This window comes from Mobula hypostoma, chromosome 4 (assembly GCF_963921235.1).
Source record: "Mobula hypostoma chromosome 4, sMobHyp1.1, whole genome shotgun sequence".
Taxonomy (NCBI): Eukaryota; Metazoa; Chordata; class Chondrichthyes; order Myliobatiformes; family Myliobatidae; genus Mobula; species Mobula hypostoma.
Window position 1 is genome coordinate 77,106,872 of NC_086100.1, and position 18,581 is coordinate 77,125,452.

An 18,581-nucleotide genomic window follows, 5' to 3' on the forward strand; every position below is an offset into this window, starting at 1 on the left:
GCTGAGGTTGCCAGTGTTGGCCAGGAAAAGAACAAATCACCACGTGCTCCATCAAGATTTGGCAGGATGGAGACAAAAAGGAAGAATAATGGGAAGGTAGTAAAATAGCAGGAAAGTACCAGTGTTTGATAGGACATGCATTGTGATTTATGATGGTGTAGGGAGAGTGAAGACTTGAAAAGGAAAAGCTCTGCAAGGCTGCGGGAGGCAGAGTTGGGGAATAAAATAGGAAACTCCTCGTTACCAGCACTTTCTCTGCTGTGATGTTCTATGACAGCAATGTCGAAAGAAGAAAATGCTCTGCTATCCATCATTGGCATCACACACTTTCCCTTTTCTTAAAGATTCTTGGAACATAAATTCAAGGTTATTCGTTTTTCCTCAAGTACTAAGAAATGCCATTATTTTATCTCCATTTGATGTTTATACACCGAAGCTGTTATATAAACAGTGTGACACAGAGTTCAGCTTTTAACAGCTGTCTCTCGTGACCCATGTCTTATGATTTCCAATTTACTTTTTAAGAAACAGAAATAACCGGTTCAAACACATGTACTACTTGCGTATTTAATAACAATGTTTGAATCGACAAATCCCCCAAGCACACCCTTTCACTAGAACCGTTTTAATAGGGGCGCGTTGTAGAGCGCTCCAGGCTCACACACAACCAATCTACAGGCAGTCTGAAATCATTACAAGCGATTTTCTCAAATAATGCGGAGCGTTAATCATTAAAATCATACCGCTTCGTGCAAAGAGCCTCCAGATTTTCAGAAGCTGCTAACACCTGTAAATTAGGTGCTGCTTTACTTATTGATGCGGATTAAATATACTGTATTTACTTGGATCTTTCAACAAGCCTTACTTTTAAATCCACGGGTGCCTCGATCACACTAACCACTGTGAAAAGTAAACAATACAACTGACGCAACACATCGTAAAAAAAGGAGCAACAGGGATGTTACTGCAATGCATTGTCACAGAAATTACTTCGCTGAGACTCAGTTCTAAAATTACTGCAATGTGTCAAGCTTTGTCGAGTCATAATTGTGTTACTTCACTCTCATCCTCCCGCTTATCCACCCACCAACCTCCCTCCGCGTAGGATCTGCCCTATATAACTTGGCAATGCACTGAGCCAGTGCACTATCCCCCCCGCCGCACAGTTCCACACCTCCCCCATCCCTCCAACCCTTCCCTCCGCTCACTTGCGTCTGTACTCTCCCTTCACTCAACTGGCAAAGCCTGGAGCACGTGTTGCAGTGACAAGTATCAATCTGCACCAATTACAAAACACACCGTAAATCCCCGATGCTCCAAATCCATCCCCCTTTATCGCGACACATTTATTGGTGAAGACTATATTCTGTTTATTTTCTTGTCGGTCGAGACTCAGATATCGCTCAACGCATTCCTTAATAGAGAAGATGGCGTTGGACACAATCGGGTTTGCAGCGGTTCTGTGAATAAAAAAACTTAAGTTTTGGAATTAGGGGTGTTCTATTCCTGGAATAAAAAGAAGTCCCTTCAAATGCAACGGAGGTTGTAGTTTTGGATCAAGACAAAGTACAATGTGTCAGATTATCGCCCCCGCCGTCTCCCCAAATCTAGCCCAGATAACTGGCGACTTGCCAGGTATACACATCACACATATCTCCGAGAAAATACTGCATCCCCAGGGAACTTGCTTCAGGGATCTTTAATTTAGCGCTTTTTGTAGTTGCAAGCAAACACATGGCAATTCCCAAATCCAGTGTGCATTTAAAACTAAAACTGAAGTCATCTACCTTTCTTCAACTTGACAGCAAGTCATTACAAACCCGATTTTGATAGGATTAAGAATGTCAGTTTATTTTACCGATACTTTTCGTCAGCTGTGGCTCTCGCCTCCGGAGGCGTGTAGATTGTGAATCCAAGTCGCACTCGGAGACGCAAGTGTATTGTATTGCAGTGTTACGGGAGCACCGATTTTTCCCCAAATCTCCATTGTAGGATTAACTGTCCTTATAACTGTCTTTGGGGTTTCATATTGTGCAAAGTGCCTTAAAAAATACAAGAGATGTTAGTACCGAAGAAGAGTTGCGGGTTGCTATCAATCCCTCGTCCAGTATTTATCCCTAATACGTTTCATGAAAGGGTACTATAAAATGGACGTTACAGAAGTACACGACAACAGCTCTTTTACGTGTTTTGCTGTAAATTGTGATGTTGATTGATTTTCTAGACAGACACAGTACGAAGAGTGGATGTGTCTTTAAGTGTCGAGTACAGTACTGTTGTTATTAGACTAACTCACGGGAAAGCTACAAGCATAGTCGCAGATCAGTTCAGATGGAGATGCTCACACACGCACTGCGAGAATTTCCTTAAAGGAACACTGTTCATTTCAAAACAAAATCAGATGCTGAGATTCAGTTCGCATGCTCTTTCTCTTTAACTATTTTCTGATACTCTAGGAAAGGCACTAAGTATAATGCAGGGTATTTGGTATTTTCCAGTGTTCAAAAATAATCTCACAGCACAGCCTATCAATTTGTAAAATGATTTAAAATGCTAAGATGTTATCTTGCATTAGTCATTAGGATGGGGGGAATAGTGAACGACGCATGTTTGATTGTCACCCGCACAGAATTCAGGGACCGATAAGGAATGCACATGAAGGTTAGGTATGCAGAGCTATTTATTAAATAATTTACAAGATTACCAACCCGAAAACAATGATTGCATCAAATGTTCATCACAGTACTAAACCATGCACTCTGACTACGCGTTATGCCCCATGTAATCCTTACATTTCAACTCAGTTTCACGACACCCGTATACCTATCTAGCTTCCCCTTATATGTATACTGCGGTTCTGATATCTAGACATCATGTAACGTTGCCATAAGTCTTGTACCACTGCTGGGGGCAAGGGGGTGTTGTCCCTTTAAGGTGGTTGTCGAGAGGCAGCTCTGTTTGTTGGCGTGTGATTGACAGCCGAGACGTCGCTGGTGCCTCCTTCCGCAGTTCCTCGGCTTCCATCTCTCTCTCTCTCTCTTTCTATTAAGCGTTCAATAACTTTAAAGAAGGGATGCAGGCTCTGGCGGTCTAAGATGGCTCTCCACCGATGGATTTACCCTTTACTCCACTTCATTCTCACCAGCAATGCCGCCCGGAATTACCCAGCTAACGAAGGTAAGTTGTACTTCAGGTGACCTTTGAGGGGAGAGGAAAAGTTAATGGCATGGGATTTGCTGTTCTTTATAATAAGTTGCAACATAAACCTAACCCATAATTATTCGAGGAAATTTTACACGTTAAATATTTCGCGAGGAATTAGCGGGTTGAAAACTGGACTGTGAAACGTCAGTGTCCTCATGTTGCTTTAAGCAGTTTTTATTCTCGTTTCTTTGAAAAGCAATAGGCGAACCTGCAGTCCTAGTAATTGGTTGGTAGAACTGAAAGTTTGGGAGAAACTGGTAGAAATAACTATGGAGATGGGGTAAGAAGGCAGCGAGCGATGCCTTTGGGTCATTTCGCTCGAGCGGAGACATAATTAAATAATATTTACCTACACAGTTCCCTGGCCATGGATACCACTTAATAGCATCACTGGGGATCTTGTTAACGATTAGCATTGTGTTTGCGGCGACAATGCATTTAAATTTACATCACTGGGAGATTTAGGTCAGTTTGCTTTTTCTTGCTACGTTATTTGTGATTTGTTCGGTGACAGTTGTTTGTAAGATTAGAAGTGTTTCATAAGATTAGAGGGATGGATGTTAGACAATTTGTACCTGGCAGGCTGCACTCACTTGGCTGGCGGGGCAACCATCCCGTCTGTGTGTTCTTGTCTCTCTTCTCGGCCGGCGAGGCCGCACAAATGATGGGCAGACACAAGGTGGCGGTCTTTCTCCCTCGCCCTTTCCCGCAGCTGGCTGGGAATTAATTTTGCAGCCTTAATTAGCAAGTTGTTAAGGTTTTTGATTATTTTTCTCCATTTAAAAGCAATAGTACTTTTAATTTATATAACATATTTTAATGTTTTCTCTGGCTGCAAACTTTTTTAATACCAAGTATTTTTGAGAAAGCTGGTTTATTGATGGTGCAGTCTGAGGACTGATAAAGGCCAGTTCTATCAGTTAGGTAGTGTCTATAAGACTACGGCCCCCATTAATTTTACTGAGAAAAAGAGAACAGATATATCTCTGATGCCACTTTTGAAAAGAGTCACCTTTCTCCTTTACTCACTTTTGCTTTTTCCATTTCCATCTAAAGATGATAACACTTGTGGAGATTATGCTCCAGAGAATAGCTGTCTGCCCTATCACTCGGCTATTGTTCAGCTTCCTGGCTGGTAGGTCAAGTGAAATGCAATCCTATCTTGCACCTACATTCCAACAGGGGTCACCAGAGAGCACTTGTAAGTTTGAAGCCTAACTAATTCTTCTCTCCTTGCTGCTCCAATTAACAAGCTCCAACTACTGATGCTAAAGTCAATTATAGTATCCATAATCTCATTATATGGTGAATGTAATAAGATATCTAGCCAGAGGTTTCTTCCTCATAATTTGCTGATTGTACTTGGTTCTTGAATAATACCAGTTGCTGCTCTGCTCTGAATTTTAGGGTGATAAGAAAAGGACAGTGATGTGAGAAAGTTCTCTGTACATTCTTGCTGGAATGTTATGATGAACAGTGAATGTTCATTATTCACTGTGAACTGTTATCGTTCACAGTGAATGATACTTGGGAACTGTTAGTTTCCAGCAAATCAACTTTTTCTGTGTCGGCTGACGTATTGGGGATGCATCATTTTACGAGACTAGTACTACTCTACAGCTTCAGCCACTTGAAGAAAGGACAGAGCTTGTGAAGGGTCCAATGCCTGGGTTGTGCACTCCGTGAAAGATGTGATTGAGGAGGAGGTCACTTCCAGCTCAGTCAGGCACACTCTGAATTCACACTGTCTCATTTATTATCGAATATTTTAAGGACAAAACTTCATTTTGGGTCAGTTAATCCAAAGAATGAGAACCAGGTTATGGTTGATTTCAGCAGGTTTTGACTCATTTCTATATTGGGACACAGACATTCGTTGGCCCTTAGATTCACAAATGATATCCCAGCATCACTTCCGAATGCCCTGCCCTTTTGAGAGTTTAGCAAACAGCAACAGACAGTGAAAGTGGGAGGATCACAGTACCACTTTGTGCTTTTGTTTGTCTTGTGTATGGGGTGAATCCATGGTGTTCCCAAATGGAAATTGTGGGTCTTTTTTTCCCCTCCTGATTTCTGCAGGATTGATGTTACTTTGGAGCTTCACAGCTGAGAAGAGGTCAGCAGGGATCAGTAAACTGAAACAGTCTGTGCTGCTTACCATATCAGTACACTTAAGTACAGTTGACGTTTTGGGTTGCTATGGAAAAAAAATACGTCGACTGTAAGTTTTTCCATAGCTGCTGCCTGGCCTGTTGAGTTCCTCCAGCATTTTGTGGATGTTGCTAGTACCTTTGTGCATCCAGTTCATTATCACATTCAGTACTCAGCCATTTGGAATGAAGAGACTACAACATTTGTAGGAAAACTAAAGCAATGTTACAAAAAATAATTTAGTGTAGTATCGTTCACTGCCCACTGAAGTGCAATTCTGGTTGCACACCTGTCACTGTGTTCATGCAGCAAGGTTCCATGAATGGCAATATGATGGGGAGCGGATTGTTTTAGCGAAGACACAAGAGATTGCCAGTGCTGGGATCTGAAAGAACAAATGACTAGCTGGAGAAACTCACTCGGTTGAGCAGCATCTGTGTGACGGAGGAAAGGGATTGTCAATGTTGACTTCATCAGGGGCTGTGCAGGGTTTGACCCAAAACATCGACAGTCCCTGCCCACTCCCCCTTCCCATCCACAGGCTCTGTTGATCCATGGAGTTCCTCCAGCAGGTGGTTTGCTTTAGTAATGTTGTTAGGATAAATATTGGTTGGGTCATCAGAAAAGACTCCTTGTTTTCCAAAATTGTCCACGTGAGAGATTGATGTTTAAAATTGGCTGATAAATATTTCAGCCAAGAAATAACACTTGTATCCTATTGAGCTGGAATGTCAGCTTGGACTTCAAAGTTCAGAGTAAATTTTATTATCAAAGTACATATGTGACCCATATACAACGCTGAGATTCATTTTTGTGTGGGCATACTCAGCAAATCTATAGAATAGTAATTATAACAGGATCAATGAAAGATCAAGCAGAATGCAAAAGATGATGAAAACTATGCAAATATAAATAAATAGCAACAAATAATGAAAACATGAGATAAAGAGTGCTTGAAGGTGAGGTCATAGGTTGTTGGAACATCTCAATGGGTGGGCAAGTGAATGTGGTTATCCCCTTTTGTTCAAGAGCCTGATGGTAGAGTAGTAACTGTCTTTGAACCTGGTGGTGCGAGTCTTGAAACTTTCGTACCAGCTACCTGATGGCAGCAGTGAGAAGAGAACATGACCTGGGTGGTAGGGATCTCTGATGATGGATACTGTTTTCCTATGACAGCGTTTCTCGTAGATATACTCAACAGTTGGGAGGGCTTTACCTGTGATATACTGGGCTGAATCCACTACCTTTTGTAGGATTTTCCACTCAAAGGTATTGGTGTTCCCATACCAGTCAGTGATGCAGCCAGTCAATACACTCTCCAGTAAACATCTAATGAAGCTCGTCTGAGTTTTAGACATCACGCCCAATCTCTGCAAGCACAAGGAAGTAGAGATGCTGCCGTGCTTGCTTTGCAATTGCACTTGCACAGTGGGTCTAGAACAGTTCTTCTGAAGTAGTAACGCCCAGGAATTTAAATGTTGCTAACCTTCTCCACCTCTGATCCTCCAATGAGAACTGGTTCATAGACTTCAAGTGCAGTATCAGCATCTATTGTTCAAATGGATAACTATGAACATTTCTTAATGGTTCTGTTACACTAATGAATTAAAGAACTGGCCTTGTGTGCTGATGGCTGGTCTTTACTAATGATATTCTTTCCATGTTTTGTTATTGGGTCCCATGGCTAAAGAAAAACCTTGCACATTATGACACAGGAAGCCATTCAAACACGATTATTTTCCTTGCATAGCTATCCAATTTTCACTCTTTACTTACCTTTCCTCCCACAATCTATTCTCGCACTTATGGCCATCAACTCCCCTGTGACTCATTTATCACTTGCCTCCACTGAGGGGTAATTTGCTAACTTATCACCATATGGGAGGCAACTGGGGAAATACGTGTGACCACACAGACTACCCAGGATTGAACCTGGGTGTCTGGAACAACAACACTCCCTTCTGCATTTTTGTGCCATCTGAGTTTATCTTCCTGCAGTTGCCTTTAATTTAGCTGAATGTAAGCTACTGCTCTGCCTGGCCTCAGTGTTCCCACTTGCCGTTATCTGTAGACTTTAATCGAAGGGGCAGGGAGGTAGATGTTTCTGGAGCACACAGCATGATTTGTCAGTGGTACAACCTCTCAGCTGAAACTGTGTTGGGGGGGTGGGGGGTGGGAAATATCCTCAAGTAAAGGACCGTTGTTCCCTGCAGATCATCATTGATAGAAGTTTGAATTCAAACAAGAGAAAACACTGAATTTTGCATGTTCGTACAAGGTTGGAAGGAGAGTGTGAGAAATGACTGAAGGTGGAGAAAGAGCAGTGAGTAAATGTAAAGTTGTTAGCTTTGTCCTGCCTGCACAGTTTGCTCCAGATTCCATGGGAATTCAGTTGGCCCATGAGCCTTCCAAGTTGTTGCTATGCTGTAGATCTTTGCTTGCATAAAACCTGAAAAAAGTTTGATTGGGTGGGGGAAATTGGAAAGAAGAAGGAAGAGGAATGGAAATAAAATAAACATATAATAATGGTCACCAGGTGTTGAGGAATGACTTTGTGCTGTGATTCCACACAATGGAGGCACAGGTACTGCAGCCCTTTGTCATGTTCATTGGAAAAATACATTGCCTTTTTTCTTGGGGCTGGTAACTATTATTTCTATTCAGCTCAGCACAGGTGGAAGTGATGGACTCTTGTTCAGCAAAGAGCTGAAGAGAAATACTGCTGTTCGTGAAGTCCAGTCATTGGATACATAACGACTATTGCACACTTCACTGTTCAGTGATCAGCAGCTCTTTGTACATCTCGAACTTAGTCATGACTGCATTAAAAGATGAGGAAGGGCAGCTGCTGCTAAGGACAACATTTATGTGGTTACATTCGCTGCCCTGTTACACAAGTACATTGATTCCTTCGAAGTATTACGGTTTTCCCTGGAGTGAAGCAAGCTGAAGGGTGACCTTCCAGTGGCTTATGAAAGCATAAGTGACACAGATAAGGTGGATGGTAATAGTTTTTTTCCCATGGCTTGGGAATCTAAAGCTGGAGGATATGGGTTTAAAAATGATAGGGGAAAGATTTAATGGGGACCAAAGGGATTAGACAATATTTAAAAGATGCTTAGATATGTTCGTGCATAAGCAATGTTTAGAGAGATATGGGCCAAATAAAGGCCCATGGGACTAGCTCAGGAATGTATTTCGTCAGCATGGAGGAGTTGGGCTGAAGGACCTGTTTTCATGCTGTGTAATTCTTTGAATCTATAACTTCACAGGTGAAGCTTACATTGACCACCAGTAATTCAGCAACTTTATCACCCCCTCTCACACCTCAGATATTATTACTGGTTGTCAATAGACTGTACATTCACAGTGAGTCTTGCTGTACTCTGCCTTACTTGTTGCGCTGTCGACTCAGTGTTACATTCTCCAGGGGATGACCATAGTCCTGGATTTGCGATGTGTGGTAAACCATATATATGTTGTAACTGGGTTACCTGTCTGGACACGCCCCTCTGCTGACTGCCCCTGTGGCTCCCCCCACAGATTCCTGAATAAAGGTGATTTCGCCTTGCCCCTCCCCCTCAGTCCAGGGACAGACACTCAGCATGGAGGTCGTATTGTACTGCGAATAAAAGCCTTTCAGTATTTACCCTACTTCAGTCTTTTGGAGTTATTGAAGGTGCTTCACGATGCATTCATGTTCCAGGCCCTGTGAACATTATCATATTATACATTAATGCCAGCTGTGGAGTCTGAGCAGTCACATGGAAACGTTCCTTCGATCCACTTAGATTCCACTTACACTCATTCTAAATCAACCCCTATTTTATTCTTCCCACTTGCTCATCAATTTCCTCCAGATCCTTCTACTCACCTTCACACTAAGGGTAATTTACAGCAGCTAATTAACGTACCAGCCCACTTCTTTGGGATGTAGAATGAAACTGGAGCACCTGGAGGAAACCCACACAGTCTCTGAGAATGTGCAAACTCCACACAGACAAAGGTCAAGGTTGAACCTGAGTCTTTGGTGCCGTGGGGCAGCGGCTCTAAGGGCTGGACGATTGTCCTGCCATGTTCAGTACTGATGAGAAACAAAATATTCTGCATCAGCTTTATTCCTCCACTTTAGCACCAACTGCTTGTAACTAGCCTGCTTGTATGATGATTCTTTTTGGCAAACTGCATTTGGGAGATGAGGACTGTATGTCCCAGTTCGACGCTCGGGTAAAGCCTCTGCTCAGAAGGATATTGGGAGGCTTTTATTTTTCTCTATTTTGCTCCTTACTTCACAAAATGACCTATGTTTCAGGAATTTTATGCCTTTCCTGATGGACACTTAGTGGCCACTTGATTAGGTAGACCTATATATCTTAATGCAAATATCTGATCAGCGAATCATCTGACACAGACATGGTCAAGAGACTCACTTGTTGCTCAGACTAAGCATCAGAATAGGGAAGAAATGTCATCTAAGTGTCTTTGACTTTAGAATGATTCTGGGGCCAGATGGTATGGTTTGGGTATCTCTTAAACTGCTGTTCTCCTGGGATTTTCATGCAAAAGTCTCTAATGTTTACAGAAAAGGTGCGAAAAACAAAATTAAAAAACTATTCGGTGAGCGGCAGTTCTGTTGGCGAAAATGCCTGGGTGATGAGAGAGGTCAGAGTGGCTCACATGGCTTACATAACATGGGACAATTCCCCAATGAACAAGTAGGAAAATTGTTATCCAGCATCTAATGGGGTGAGGTTTGTGATTAATTATTGGTCTTCAGTATAAAATGCAGATCAGGTTCTTTCAGTTGCACACAATTCCTATTTTAAAATACTCAACTTAGGAAGCCACCACATAAGAACGAGATCTGATAGCATTATTAAAATTCAAAAGTCTGATGTCTTTACATAGTTCATGCCTATGTATGTAGAACTATCTCTATCTCTATCTCTATCTCTATCTCTATCTCTATCTCTATCTCTATCTCTATCTCTATCTCTATCTCTATCTCTATCTCTATCTCTATCTCTATCTCTATCTCTATCTCTATCTCTATCTCTATCTCTATCTCTATCTCTATCTCTATCTCTATCTCTATCTCTATCTCTATCTCTATCTCTATCTCTCTTTTTTCAATCATGATCTTTCTTATCCCTCTTGTGTGATTCTGTTGCTATTCATTACAAAGCTGTGGAGGTGTGGTCATCATATTGAATGATTTTTGTGTACTTTCTGACTTGCACACAAAAATGAATTATGGATGTCTGTAAAACTGAAACGCATTCATTATCTGGAATGGTCCAGAAACACACTTTGCTCTGTCAGACAGAGAAAATATAATGGTCATATCAAATGCATTTTTAAAAAAAAATCAGGCTGTGGTTGACATATATTGTGCCAGGTAGTAGAAATCAGCCCATGTCCAACAGTCTGTCACTCAATATTAGAAGTGCTCTAAATTCTGATGTATACTATTTTTTTAAAGTGGCTCCCTCATGAATAGAAATACTGTATTTGATAAAAACCACAACTTTTGCTGTAATGTGTTTTCTGTTCACCTTTTAAAGACTGAATAAAGGATTGAATCAAAGTATTGAAAGAAGTACTGAGTTGCTTGGGCCAGTGCCAACGGATGTGTTCAGAGTGGGACTAGAACCATCAGTACTGCCAGTGTAGGTTTTCTTGGCCAGGTACGGATCAAACATTCATACTTCCTCACGCCACCCAGAAGATTACTTCAGTGTCATTCAGTGGTGTTACTTTCTTCTTTGCTCAGTGATCACTCACAGCAGTTTGATAGAGCTGGAATTTTGGAATAGTTGGGAACAATAGTTAGGCCAGCTGGTGGCGCAGTGACATCAGTGCCGGACTCCAGGGCGAAGGTTCCCAAGTTCAAATCCAGTCGGGCTACTCCCAGGCATGCTTTCCATCCATGCCGGGTTGAGTGTCGAGCTTGTAACTCGGCCTTGTAAAAAAAAAAAAAACAAAAATAACTGCGCTATGAGAAGGACGTGGGGGACCACTCACATAATCTTTCCTCCAAGACAAGCAATTGGAAAAAAAAATAGTGGTCGCCGAGGCTGTGACAGACAAAAAAAAAGGAACAATGAATGCCAAGGTTAATACAAAAAAAACACGGGCATAAGGCTTCATTTAGCAGCTGCGTTAAGAGTGTGTTGTTGAGCTAAAAATGGAGAAAGCATTCTGGGGTAGATCGGTGAGTCTGTTCAGTGATGTGGATCAGAAAGATCCAAGCATTCATTCTGGACTGTTCCACAGCGCAGTAGCATTACAGTACCAATGATCCACAGCACAGTAGACTTTACAGTACCAGTGACCCAGGTTCAATTCCCATTGCTGCCTATAACCCGTGGCCGCATGGGTTTCTTCTGGGTGTTCCAGTTTCATCCCACAGACCAAAGACCTACTGGTTGGTAGGTTAATTGGTCATTGTAAATAGTCCTATGATTAGGCTGGGATTAAATCGGGTGTGGCTGGGCGGCATGTCTCGAAGGGCCAGAAGGGCCTATTCTGCACTGTATCTCAATAAATAAATCTGGAGTGATTGTAGAGGTGTTTTATAAGGAGTAGAAAATGAAGTCAGTGAAGATTTCAATTTCGGATCTTGCAGAAAATTCCTGAGGATAAAACATAACGAGCAACAAGCAAGATGCTGGAGGAGCTGTGAGATCAGGCAGCATCAGTGAAGGAAAATGGACAGTCAACATTTCGGGTTGAGGCCCTTCATCAGTCTAAAGGTCTTGCCAAGATGTCGATTGTCCATTTCCTGTCATTGGTGCTGAGCATCTGCAGTCTCTTGTCTCCTTCCTGGAACAGATTAGCTGGAAGTGAGCATTTATTCTTTTTTCACCCCGCCACCCAAGGAAATACCTCAACCGGGAGGCAGGATGTTGATTTTAAAAGGGTATTTCAGGCAAGAGTCAGCATTCTCCCTATCCCGAAGGCACTGGCAGTTGTTAGGAGTCAGATCTGTAACAACAGAACCCCTGTCAACTAATCAGATAGCTTCAGTTGAACAACAGTGACCAGGGAAGAGAGAGAGAATGAAGACAAGAAAATGTGCTGGATTAATAATCATTCAATCAGGGATCTTTTTACTTATTTCAGATTTCTAATCTTTTCTGTATTTTGCTTTAAAGTCCACTTCAGTGGTTTAATGCAATATTCAATCTGGAATCTCTGACCATACAAACTTCTTGCATACACAGTCAAGCATCAGATTAGATGTTTTTTAATATTGCAATGGGATTTAAACCCACAGTGGTGAGCCTGCAGAAAACAGTCCAATCCATATACAGTACATAATAGAATTCATTTATGTTCCTCTGTTCACATTGAACATAAACATCAGAACTTTATTAATTAGATATTGGCAGCTATGCAACAGTAGGTTAGGAAATATCTTTTCGTTTCTTGGGACTGACTGAGTTTGAGTGGAACTCAGATTGATTGAATTCTTTTCTCAGCTGCTAACTGCAGCTTTACAGATTACAAATGAAATGAGTTCAGGCAGTTTCAATTCATTCCCCAATGAACACTATAGAAAATATTAATCCAACAGTAATTATCTCTAATTGGATGACTTTGTGCCTGTAAAGGGCATCCTGCTGTGGAAAATGGAAATTCTATGCTTTGGACTGAATAACAGGTGTAGTTTTCTAAATGAATTTGACCTGCATTTTGACCCATAAGTTTTCAAACGTATTTATGAATATGTTTATAATAGAACTGAAATGGCATTTTCTTTGCAGGGCGTGAAGTGGGTTTGGTCTTCATTGTTTCCCTTTTTGAGTTATTGGGAGCTTTTTAATTTGGGACAGGTGTTCTAACTTTGAGAGGTCACACACACACATAGTGGGTGGAGAGGGCTGATTAAATGCTTAGCTAGACATTCAATGATGCCTGTTTGAGCCTTGGTAATCTTCTAATATATTTACCTAGAATGAGCAATTTGAGAGGGGATGCAAAAGAATAGAGTTTAAGATGAACAACTGGTCCCTACATTTGAAGGATCAGCTTTAGTTGTCACGTTTGATTCTGAGTGAGAAAACTATAAGGTCAAATTCCAGCTTGGTGCTTTGATGGTGAAATCTAAGTTGATGCTTAATTGCATTTCCAAGCAATGCTGTGTTATCAGAGGGGATACTCTGAATAAGGCCTTAAATAATTTGCCTCCAGAAAATCCATTAATGATCCCTGAATGCACGGCATTCAGTCTCTGCTATTCCTATGTGTTCATCAGGTGTCTGGAGTGGGGGAGCTTGCTACATGGGCAACAGCTTGCTCTCTATATTGTATTCCCGGGCTTGCGTATCTAAACAGCTCAGATGCAATGTCCATGGTTGACTCTGATTGACAGAGGCCTTACTGCAGAGTGGGAGCTGCTGCCTGAGCTTATCCTTTAAACAACATTGCTAAGCAGATTACTGATTACTTACACATTGTTGTTTGTGAGAGTGTGCCATTTTGAAACTGACCATCATGTTTCTACATTGGAACAGCAGACATCCCACCTCTCCCAGAACTTCCGGGAGTCTCCCGCATATTAATAGTGGTTCCCTGATGCCCGCAAATTATATACAACATCACGGAAATCAATTTTTTTGAGAGCGAGCGAGAGAAGAGCGAGAGAAGAGCAAGAGAGAGCGCGAGAGCGACCACGAGAGAGCGAGCAAGCAAGAACGTGAGGGAGCGAGAGAGAAAGCAAGCGAGAGAGCTTGAGAGCGCGCGAGCGACCACGAGAGAGAGAGAGAGCACGAGCGAGAGCGTGCCATGGCAGAGTGCTCCAAAAAAAATATAAAACGTACGTCACCCCAGACTACACTAAAGTGTACCCCTGCCTAATAGGGGTCAAAATAGTGACAGTGTTGCTCGCTGCACTGTTTGCAACAGTGACTTTTCTATTGCCCATGGTGGGTTAAGATTGTAAAAGATGTGTTGAGGTGAGTTTAACAGGTGTCATTCGTTCATTAACATAGCTAACATTATTTAAACTAGCTGGCCGGCTGCTAAGGAGCTACTCTATTGCAGACATCCCACCTCTCCTGGAAGTCTCCTGCAAATTGATGGTGCTACCTCCCTGAAATGAGTTTTTGCAGGGTGGGATGTCTGGAACAGTGACTGTCATCAAAAATCCCCCCCACCTTGAATATTCCCTCTTTTCCCTCGCAGATCGGGCAGAGGATACCAAAGCCTAAAAGCACATATCACCAGGGTCATGGACGTCTTCTGTCCTACTGTTCCAGACTATTGGATGCAGTAAAATGGTCTCTTGACCTCACAATCTACATCATTATTATCTTGCTCCATTTTGTTTACCTGCACTGCACTTTCTCTGTACTGTGACACTCTATATTCTGCATTGTTTTACCATGTGCTACCTCAATGCCCACGTGTAATATATTGATCTGTATGGACAGCATGCAAACAAGTTTTTTTACTTTACTGTGGTAAATATAGTAATGATAAAGCAGTTTACTAAAATGTTCTTGTGTCTGTGGTAGTGGAGGTCTTGTGTTTCATACCATAAAACCCAAAAGTTTGTGCATGGAGATTGGCTGGTAGATCACTGCATTTTCTATATTGCATGTTTTAACTTCAGTGGAAAACTGGACACTCAATGCACTCCTAACTATCTTCTGTAGCCCTCTGTATGTCAAGCAACACACACAAAATGCTGGAGGAGCTCAAATGGATAAACAGTCGATGTTTTGGGCCGAGACCCTTGTTCAAGTGCTGCCTGACGCTGCTGAGCTCCTCCGGCATTTTGTGTGTGTTGCTTTGGATTTTCAGCATCTGCAAACTTTCTTGTGTTTATGATTGTTACACCTCTATGTTTACTGGATTATTATATGAAAGGTCCTGGGTCTGTAGTAGCTTCTGATAATATGCAGGAAGTGCTTGGATACTCTGCTGGAAGTTTCGTTAATGGCTGATGCGGAGTATGAGTGACTCCTAAAGAACTGGGGTTCATCATCACTGAACAGGAGGCTGCCTGACTAAAGGGGCATTCACTCTGCCCATCGAAATTTGGCAGTAATATATTCGTGGAGTATTACCCCAATTTGCTCTTTGCCCTCAGTAGTAAACCTCACACCTTCTTACCACTTTGCTAATTTTGCTGTCTCCATTTTGTCATCAACTACCAGTCTGCCAACCTCCAAGCGCATTTGAAGGAAAGGCTTTTCTACATGTAAAGCCTGTTCAGTGTGGTGCACAATGCCCTGGGCTTATATTTGGTTGTTTTGTCATTTGGATCATGGAGGAATGATTATGCAATGGGCCATATGGAGTTTGAATAATGTAGAATAAAATGTTAAATTAATGTCCTGGAGCTCCATATGTTTATCTGACGGGAGGTTTAGAAGAAACTGCAGAACATTGGGATTAATGGGAAATCTAAATTTCTTTTGGATATGGGCTGTGAGGAATGTTTCCCCTGATGTAAAGCAGCAGGCAAAATACATTAAAGGTAAAACAAAAGGCTTCTGGAAATCTAAACAAAATAGCTTTAAAAGATTCATTTATTCAATTTTTAATTCAACTGTTTTGCAATGTTTTCACATCTGGTTCTTCCTTTCTTTCCATTCTTAATTCACTAAAGCTAAAGCTGGTAGCTGTTCAATAAAGTTAAAATGAGAGAGAAAGGCAATCTGCGTTAAATTGAAAAAAGTAAAAAAAAAATTGGTAAGATGATACACAGAAAATAGGAGATATTCAAACAAAAGGCAATTGGAATACAAAGGAAATCTTTCCAGGAAAAGAACAGATTGTTTTAATGGAAGTATTGGTATATGTGCTGGAAAGTTTAACTGTATAGCTTGAGATTTTCTTGCACTGATTAAATTCTGAACCCAGTTACATTCTTTGTATGCATGGGTATCTTCTAGAACATTGACACTGTCCTTTCTGCCATGAGAGTCATGAAAGATGTAGGGCGTTAAACAAAGAAGCAGACTCCTGTTTTGCTAAAGAGGACCATCAATTTGTGCCCCTCCTTGGCTCACCTAGCTGGTGATGGTGTAGTGGCATCAGCACAAGACTTCGAGGCGAATGATCCCGGGTTTGAATCTGTCTGGCTCCTTGCACGATTTCCATTCACGCTGGGTTGAGCGTTGAGCTGCGTTTAAAAAAAAACAAGACAGATGGGAAGGAAACGGCAAAAAAATGTACCCAGTGCGTGACAAGGCATGAAATGGAACAACAATTAGCTCACCTCACATTCTTTTCCCAACCGCCCTTCCCACTTTCTCCCAACCCATGATGGATGATCTGAGAGGACTTTGTGTGGTTTGGGTTTTGCACACATGATGACCTGAGCTGCTGATTATTTTAGTCCCCTCAATGAGCTTGCATGGGTCCTTTGTTCTTCAGCTCTTCGTTGCTTCCATCCATCACCTCCCAGCTTCTGGCACTAATTCCAGTTTCCCTTCTCCATCTGTTTTTCAGCCCCCCTCATCAGGATCCACCTAATGCCTGCTCGGTGTGGCCCCACCACTTTCCTCCAGCATTCTGTACTGGCTGTCTTTCCTCTTTCTTTCAGTCCAGTCTTCGGCTAAAAAAATCAACTGTCACTTCCCTCCATTGATGCTGCTCAACCTCCTGAGTTCCTCCATCGGTTTGTGTGTTGCAGTAGGTCCTACTCTTTCCTCGACTCCCTCCAAAAAATAACCCTTTGACTCCAGCACACAGCACTTCTTCAATACAAGAAATTGTGTTGAAGCATTTCTAACCATTAGCTCTATAACATAGAAGATACTACTATAGAAGCTTTCAGGCTGTGATATTGATGAATCTGTAGTGTGCTAAGATTTCTGTTGGGTTGGTGTTCTACATTGGCATCCACAGTACAGTCGCCATGGCAGCATGGTGATTAGCATGACGCTATTACATCTTGGGTCGTCAGAGTTCATCCTGGCGTCCTCTGTAAGGAGTCCTTGCATGTCCTCCCCGTGGAATGTGTGGGTTTTCCCCCAGATCCTCTGGTTTCCTCTCACAGTCCAAAGACTGGTTAGATTGAATAACCTATTTCACTCAGTGCAGAATGCCATCCACATGGATGACCCAGTTATCAGCTGGAGGAAGCCATGGTTAGGTGCTGGACAAGCAACCTGATATCGCAGGGAAGTTGAGGAATGTGGAGCTGTTGAGGCAGGGTGGAGTTGGGAAACATTTGCTCTGAGTAATATGCTGATCTCTTGAGTCTGGATGTCATCATCTACTGATAAAACATATACAGTAAGTTATTGGTTTATTTTTGTCACCTACGGAGATGCAGATAAAAGCATTTGTTTACATGCCATCCAGGTAGTTCAAGCTATACGTTAGTACTTCAAGGCTCGGCACGGTAGGGTAGTAGCTAACAGAATGCTTTACAGTACCAGCAAGCTGGGTTCAATTCCTGCCGCTGTCTGTAAGAAGTTTGTACGCTCTCCCTGTGACTGTGTCGGTTTTCTGAGTGCTTTGCTTTCCTCCCACAGGCAAAAGATGTACTGATTGGTAGGTTAATTGGTCATTGTAAATTGTCCTGTAGTAAGACTAGGGTTACATCGGGGGTTGCTGGGTGGCACAGCTCAAAGGGCCTGAAGGTCCTTTTCTGCACTGTATCCCGATTAAAATAACGTAAATAAGAAAACAATACAGAATATAGTGTGGCAGGTACAGAGAAAGTGCACTGAAATATACAGTGATGAGGTAGATTGTGGGATTGAAAGGTCATATTTACTGTATAAGGAGAGGAACCACAGAGACGTCTGAAAAGGAGAAGGGAATATATTGGTGATGCTTTAGCTGCATTTCAGGATGAATATGGAATGTTGAGAGAGAGAGATTCCCTCTCTCTCTCTCCCTCTCTCTCTCTCCCTCTCTCTCTCCCCCTCTCTCTCTCCCCCTCTCTCTCTCCCCCTCTCTCTCTCCCCCTCTCTCTCTCCCCCTCTCTCTCTCCCCCTCTCTCTCTCCCCCTCTCTCTCTCCCCTCTCTCTCTCCCCTCTCTCTCTCTCCCCCTCTCTCTCTCCCCCTCTCTCTCCCCTCTCTCTCTCCTCTCTCCTCCCCCTCTCTCTCTCCCCTCTCTCTCTCCCCTCTCTCTCTCCCTCTCTCTCTCTCTCCCCCTCTCTCTCCCCCTCTCTCTCCCCCTCTCTCTCCCCCTCTCTCTCCCCCTCTCTCTCCCCCTCTCTCTCCCCCTCTCTCTCCCCCTCTCTCTCCCCCTCTCT

The 18,581-nt window shown here is 42.4% G+C and overlaps 1 protein-coding gene across 2 annotated transcripts in view; it reads left to right on the forward strand.

The window, feature by feature from the left end:
• Positions 1-2,674: 2,674 nt before the first annotated feature.
• Positions 2,675-18,581, forward strand: part of LOC134345414 (ephrin type-A receptor 3-like) — a 380,595-nt gene continuing 364,688 nt past the window's right edge. For both annotated transcript variants that reach the window (XM_063046042.1, XM_063046043.1), the window contains exon 1: positions 2,675-3,177. In XM_063046042.1, coding sequence (XP_062902112.1) covers positions 3,096-3,177 — 82 coding nt within the window. In that variant the 5' untranslated portion in view covers positions 2,675-3,095. The remainder of the gene's footprint in view (positions 3,178-18,581) is intronic.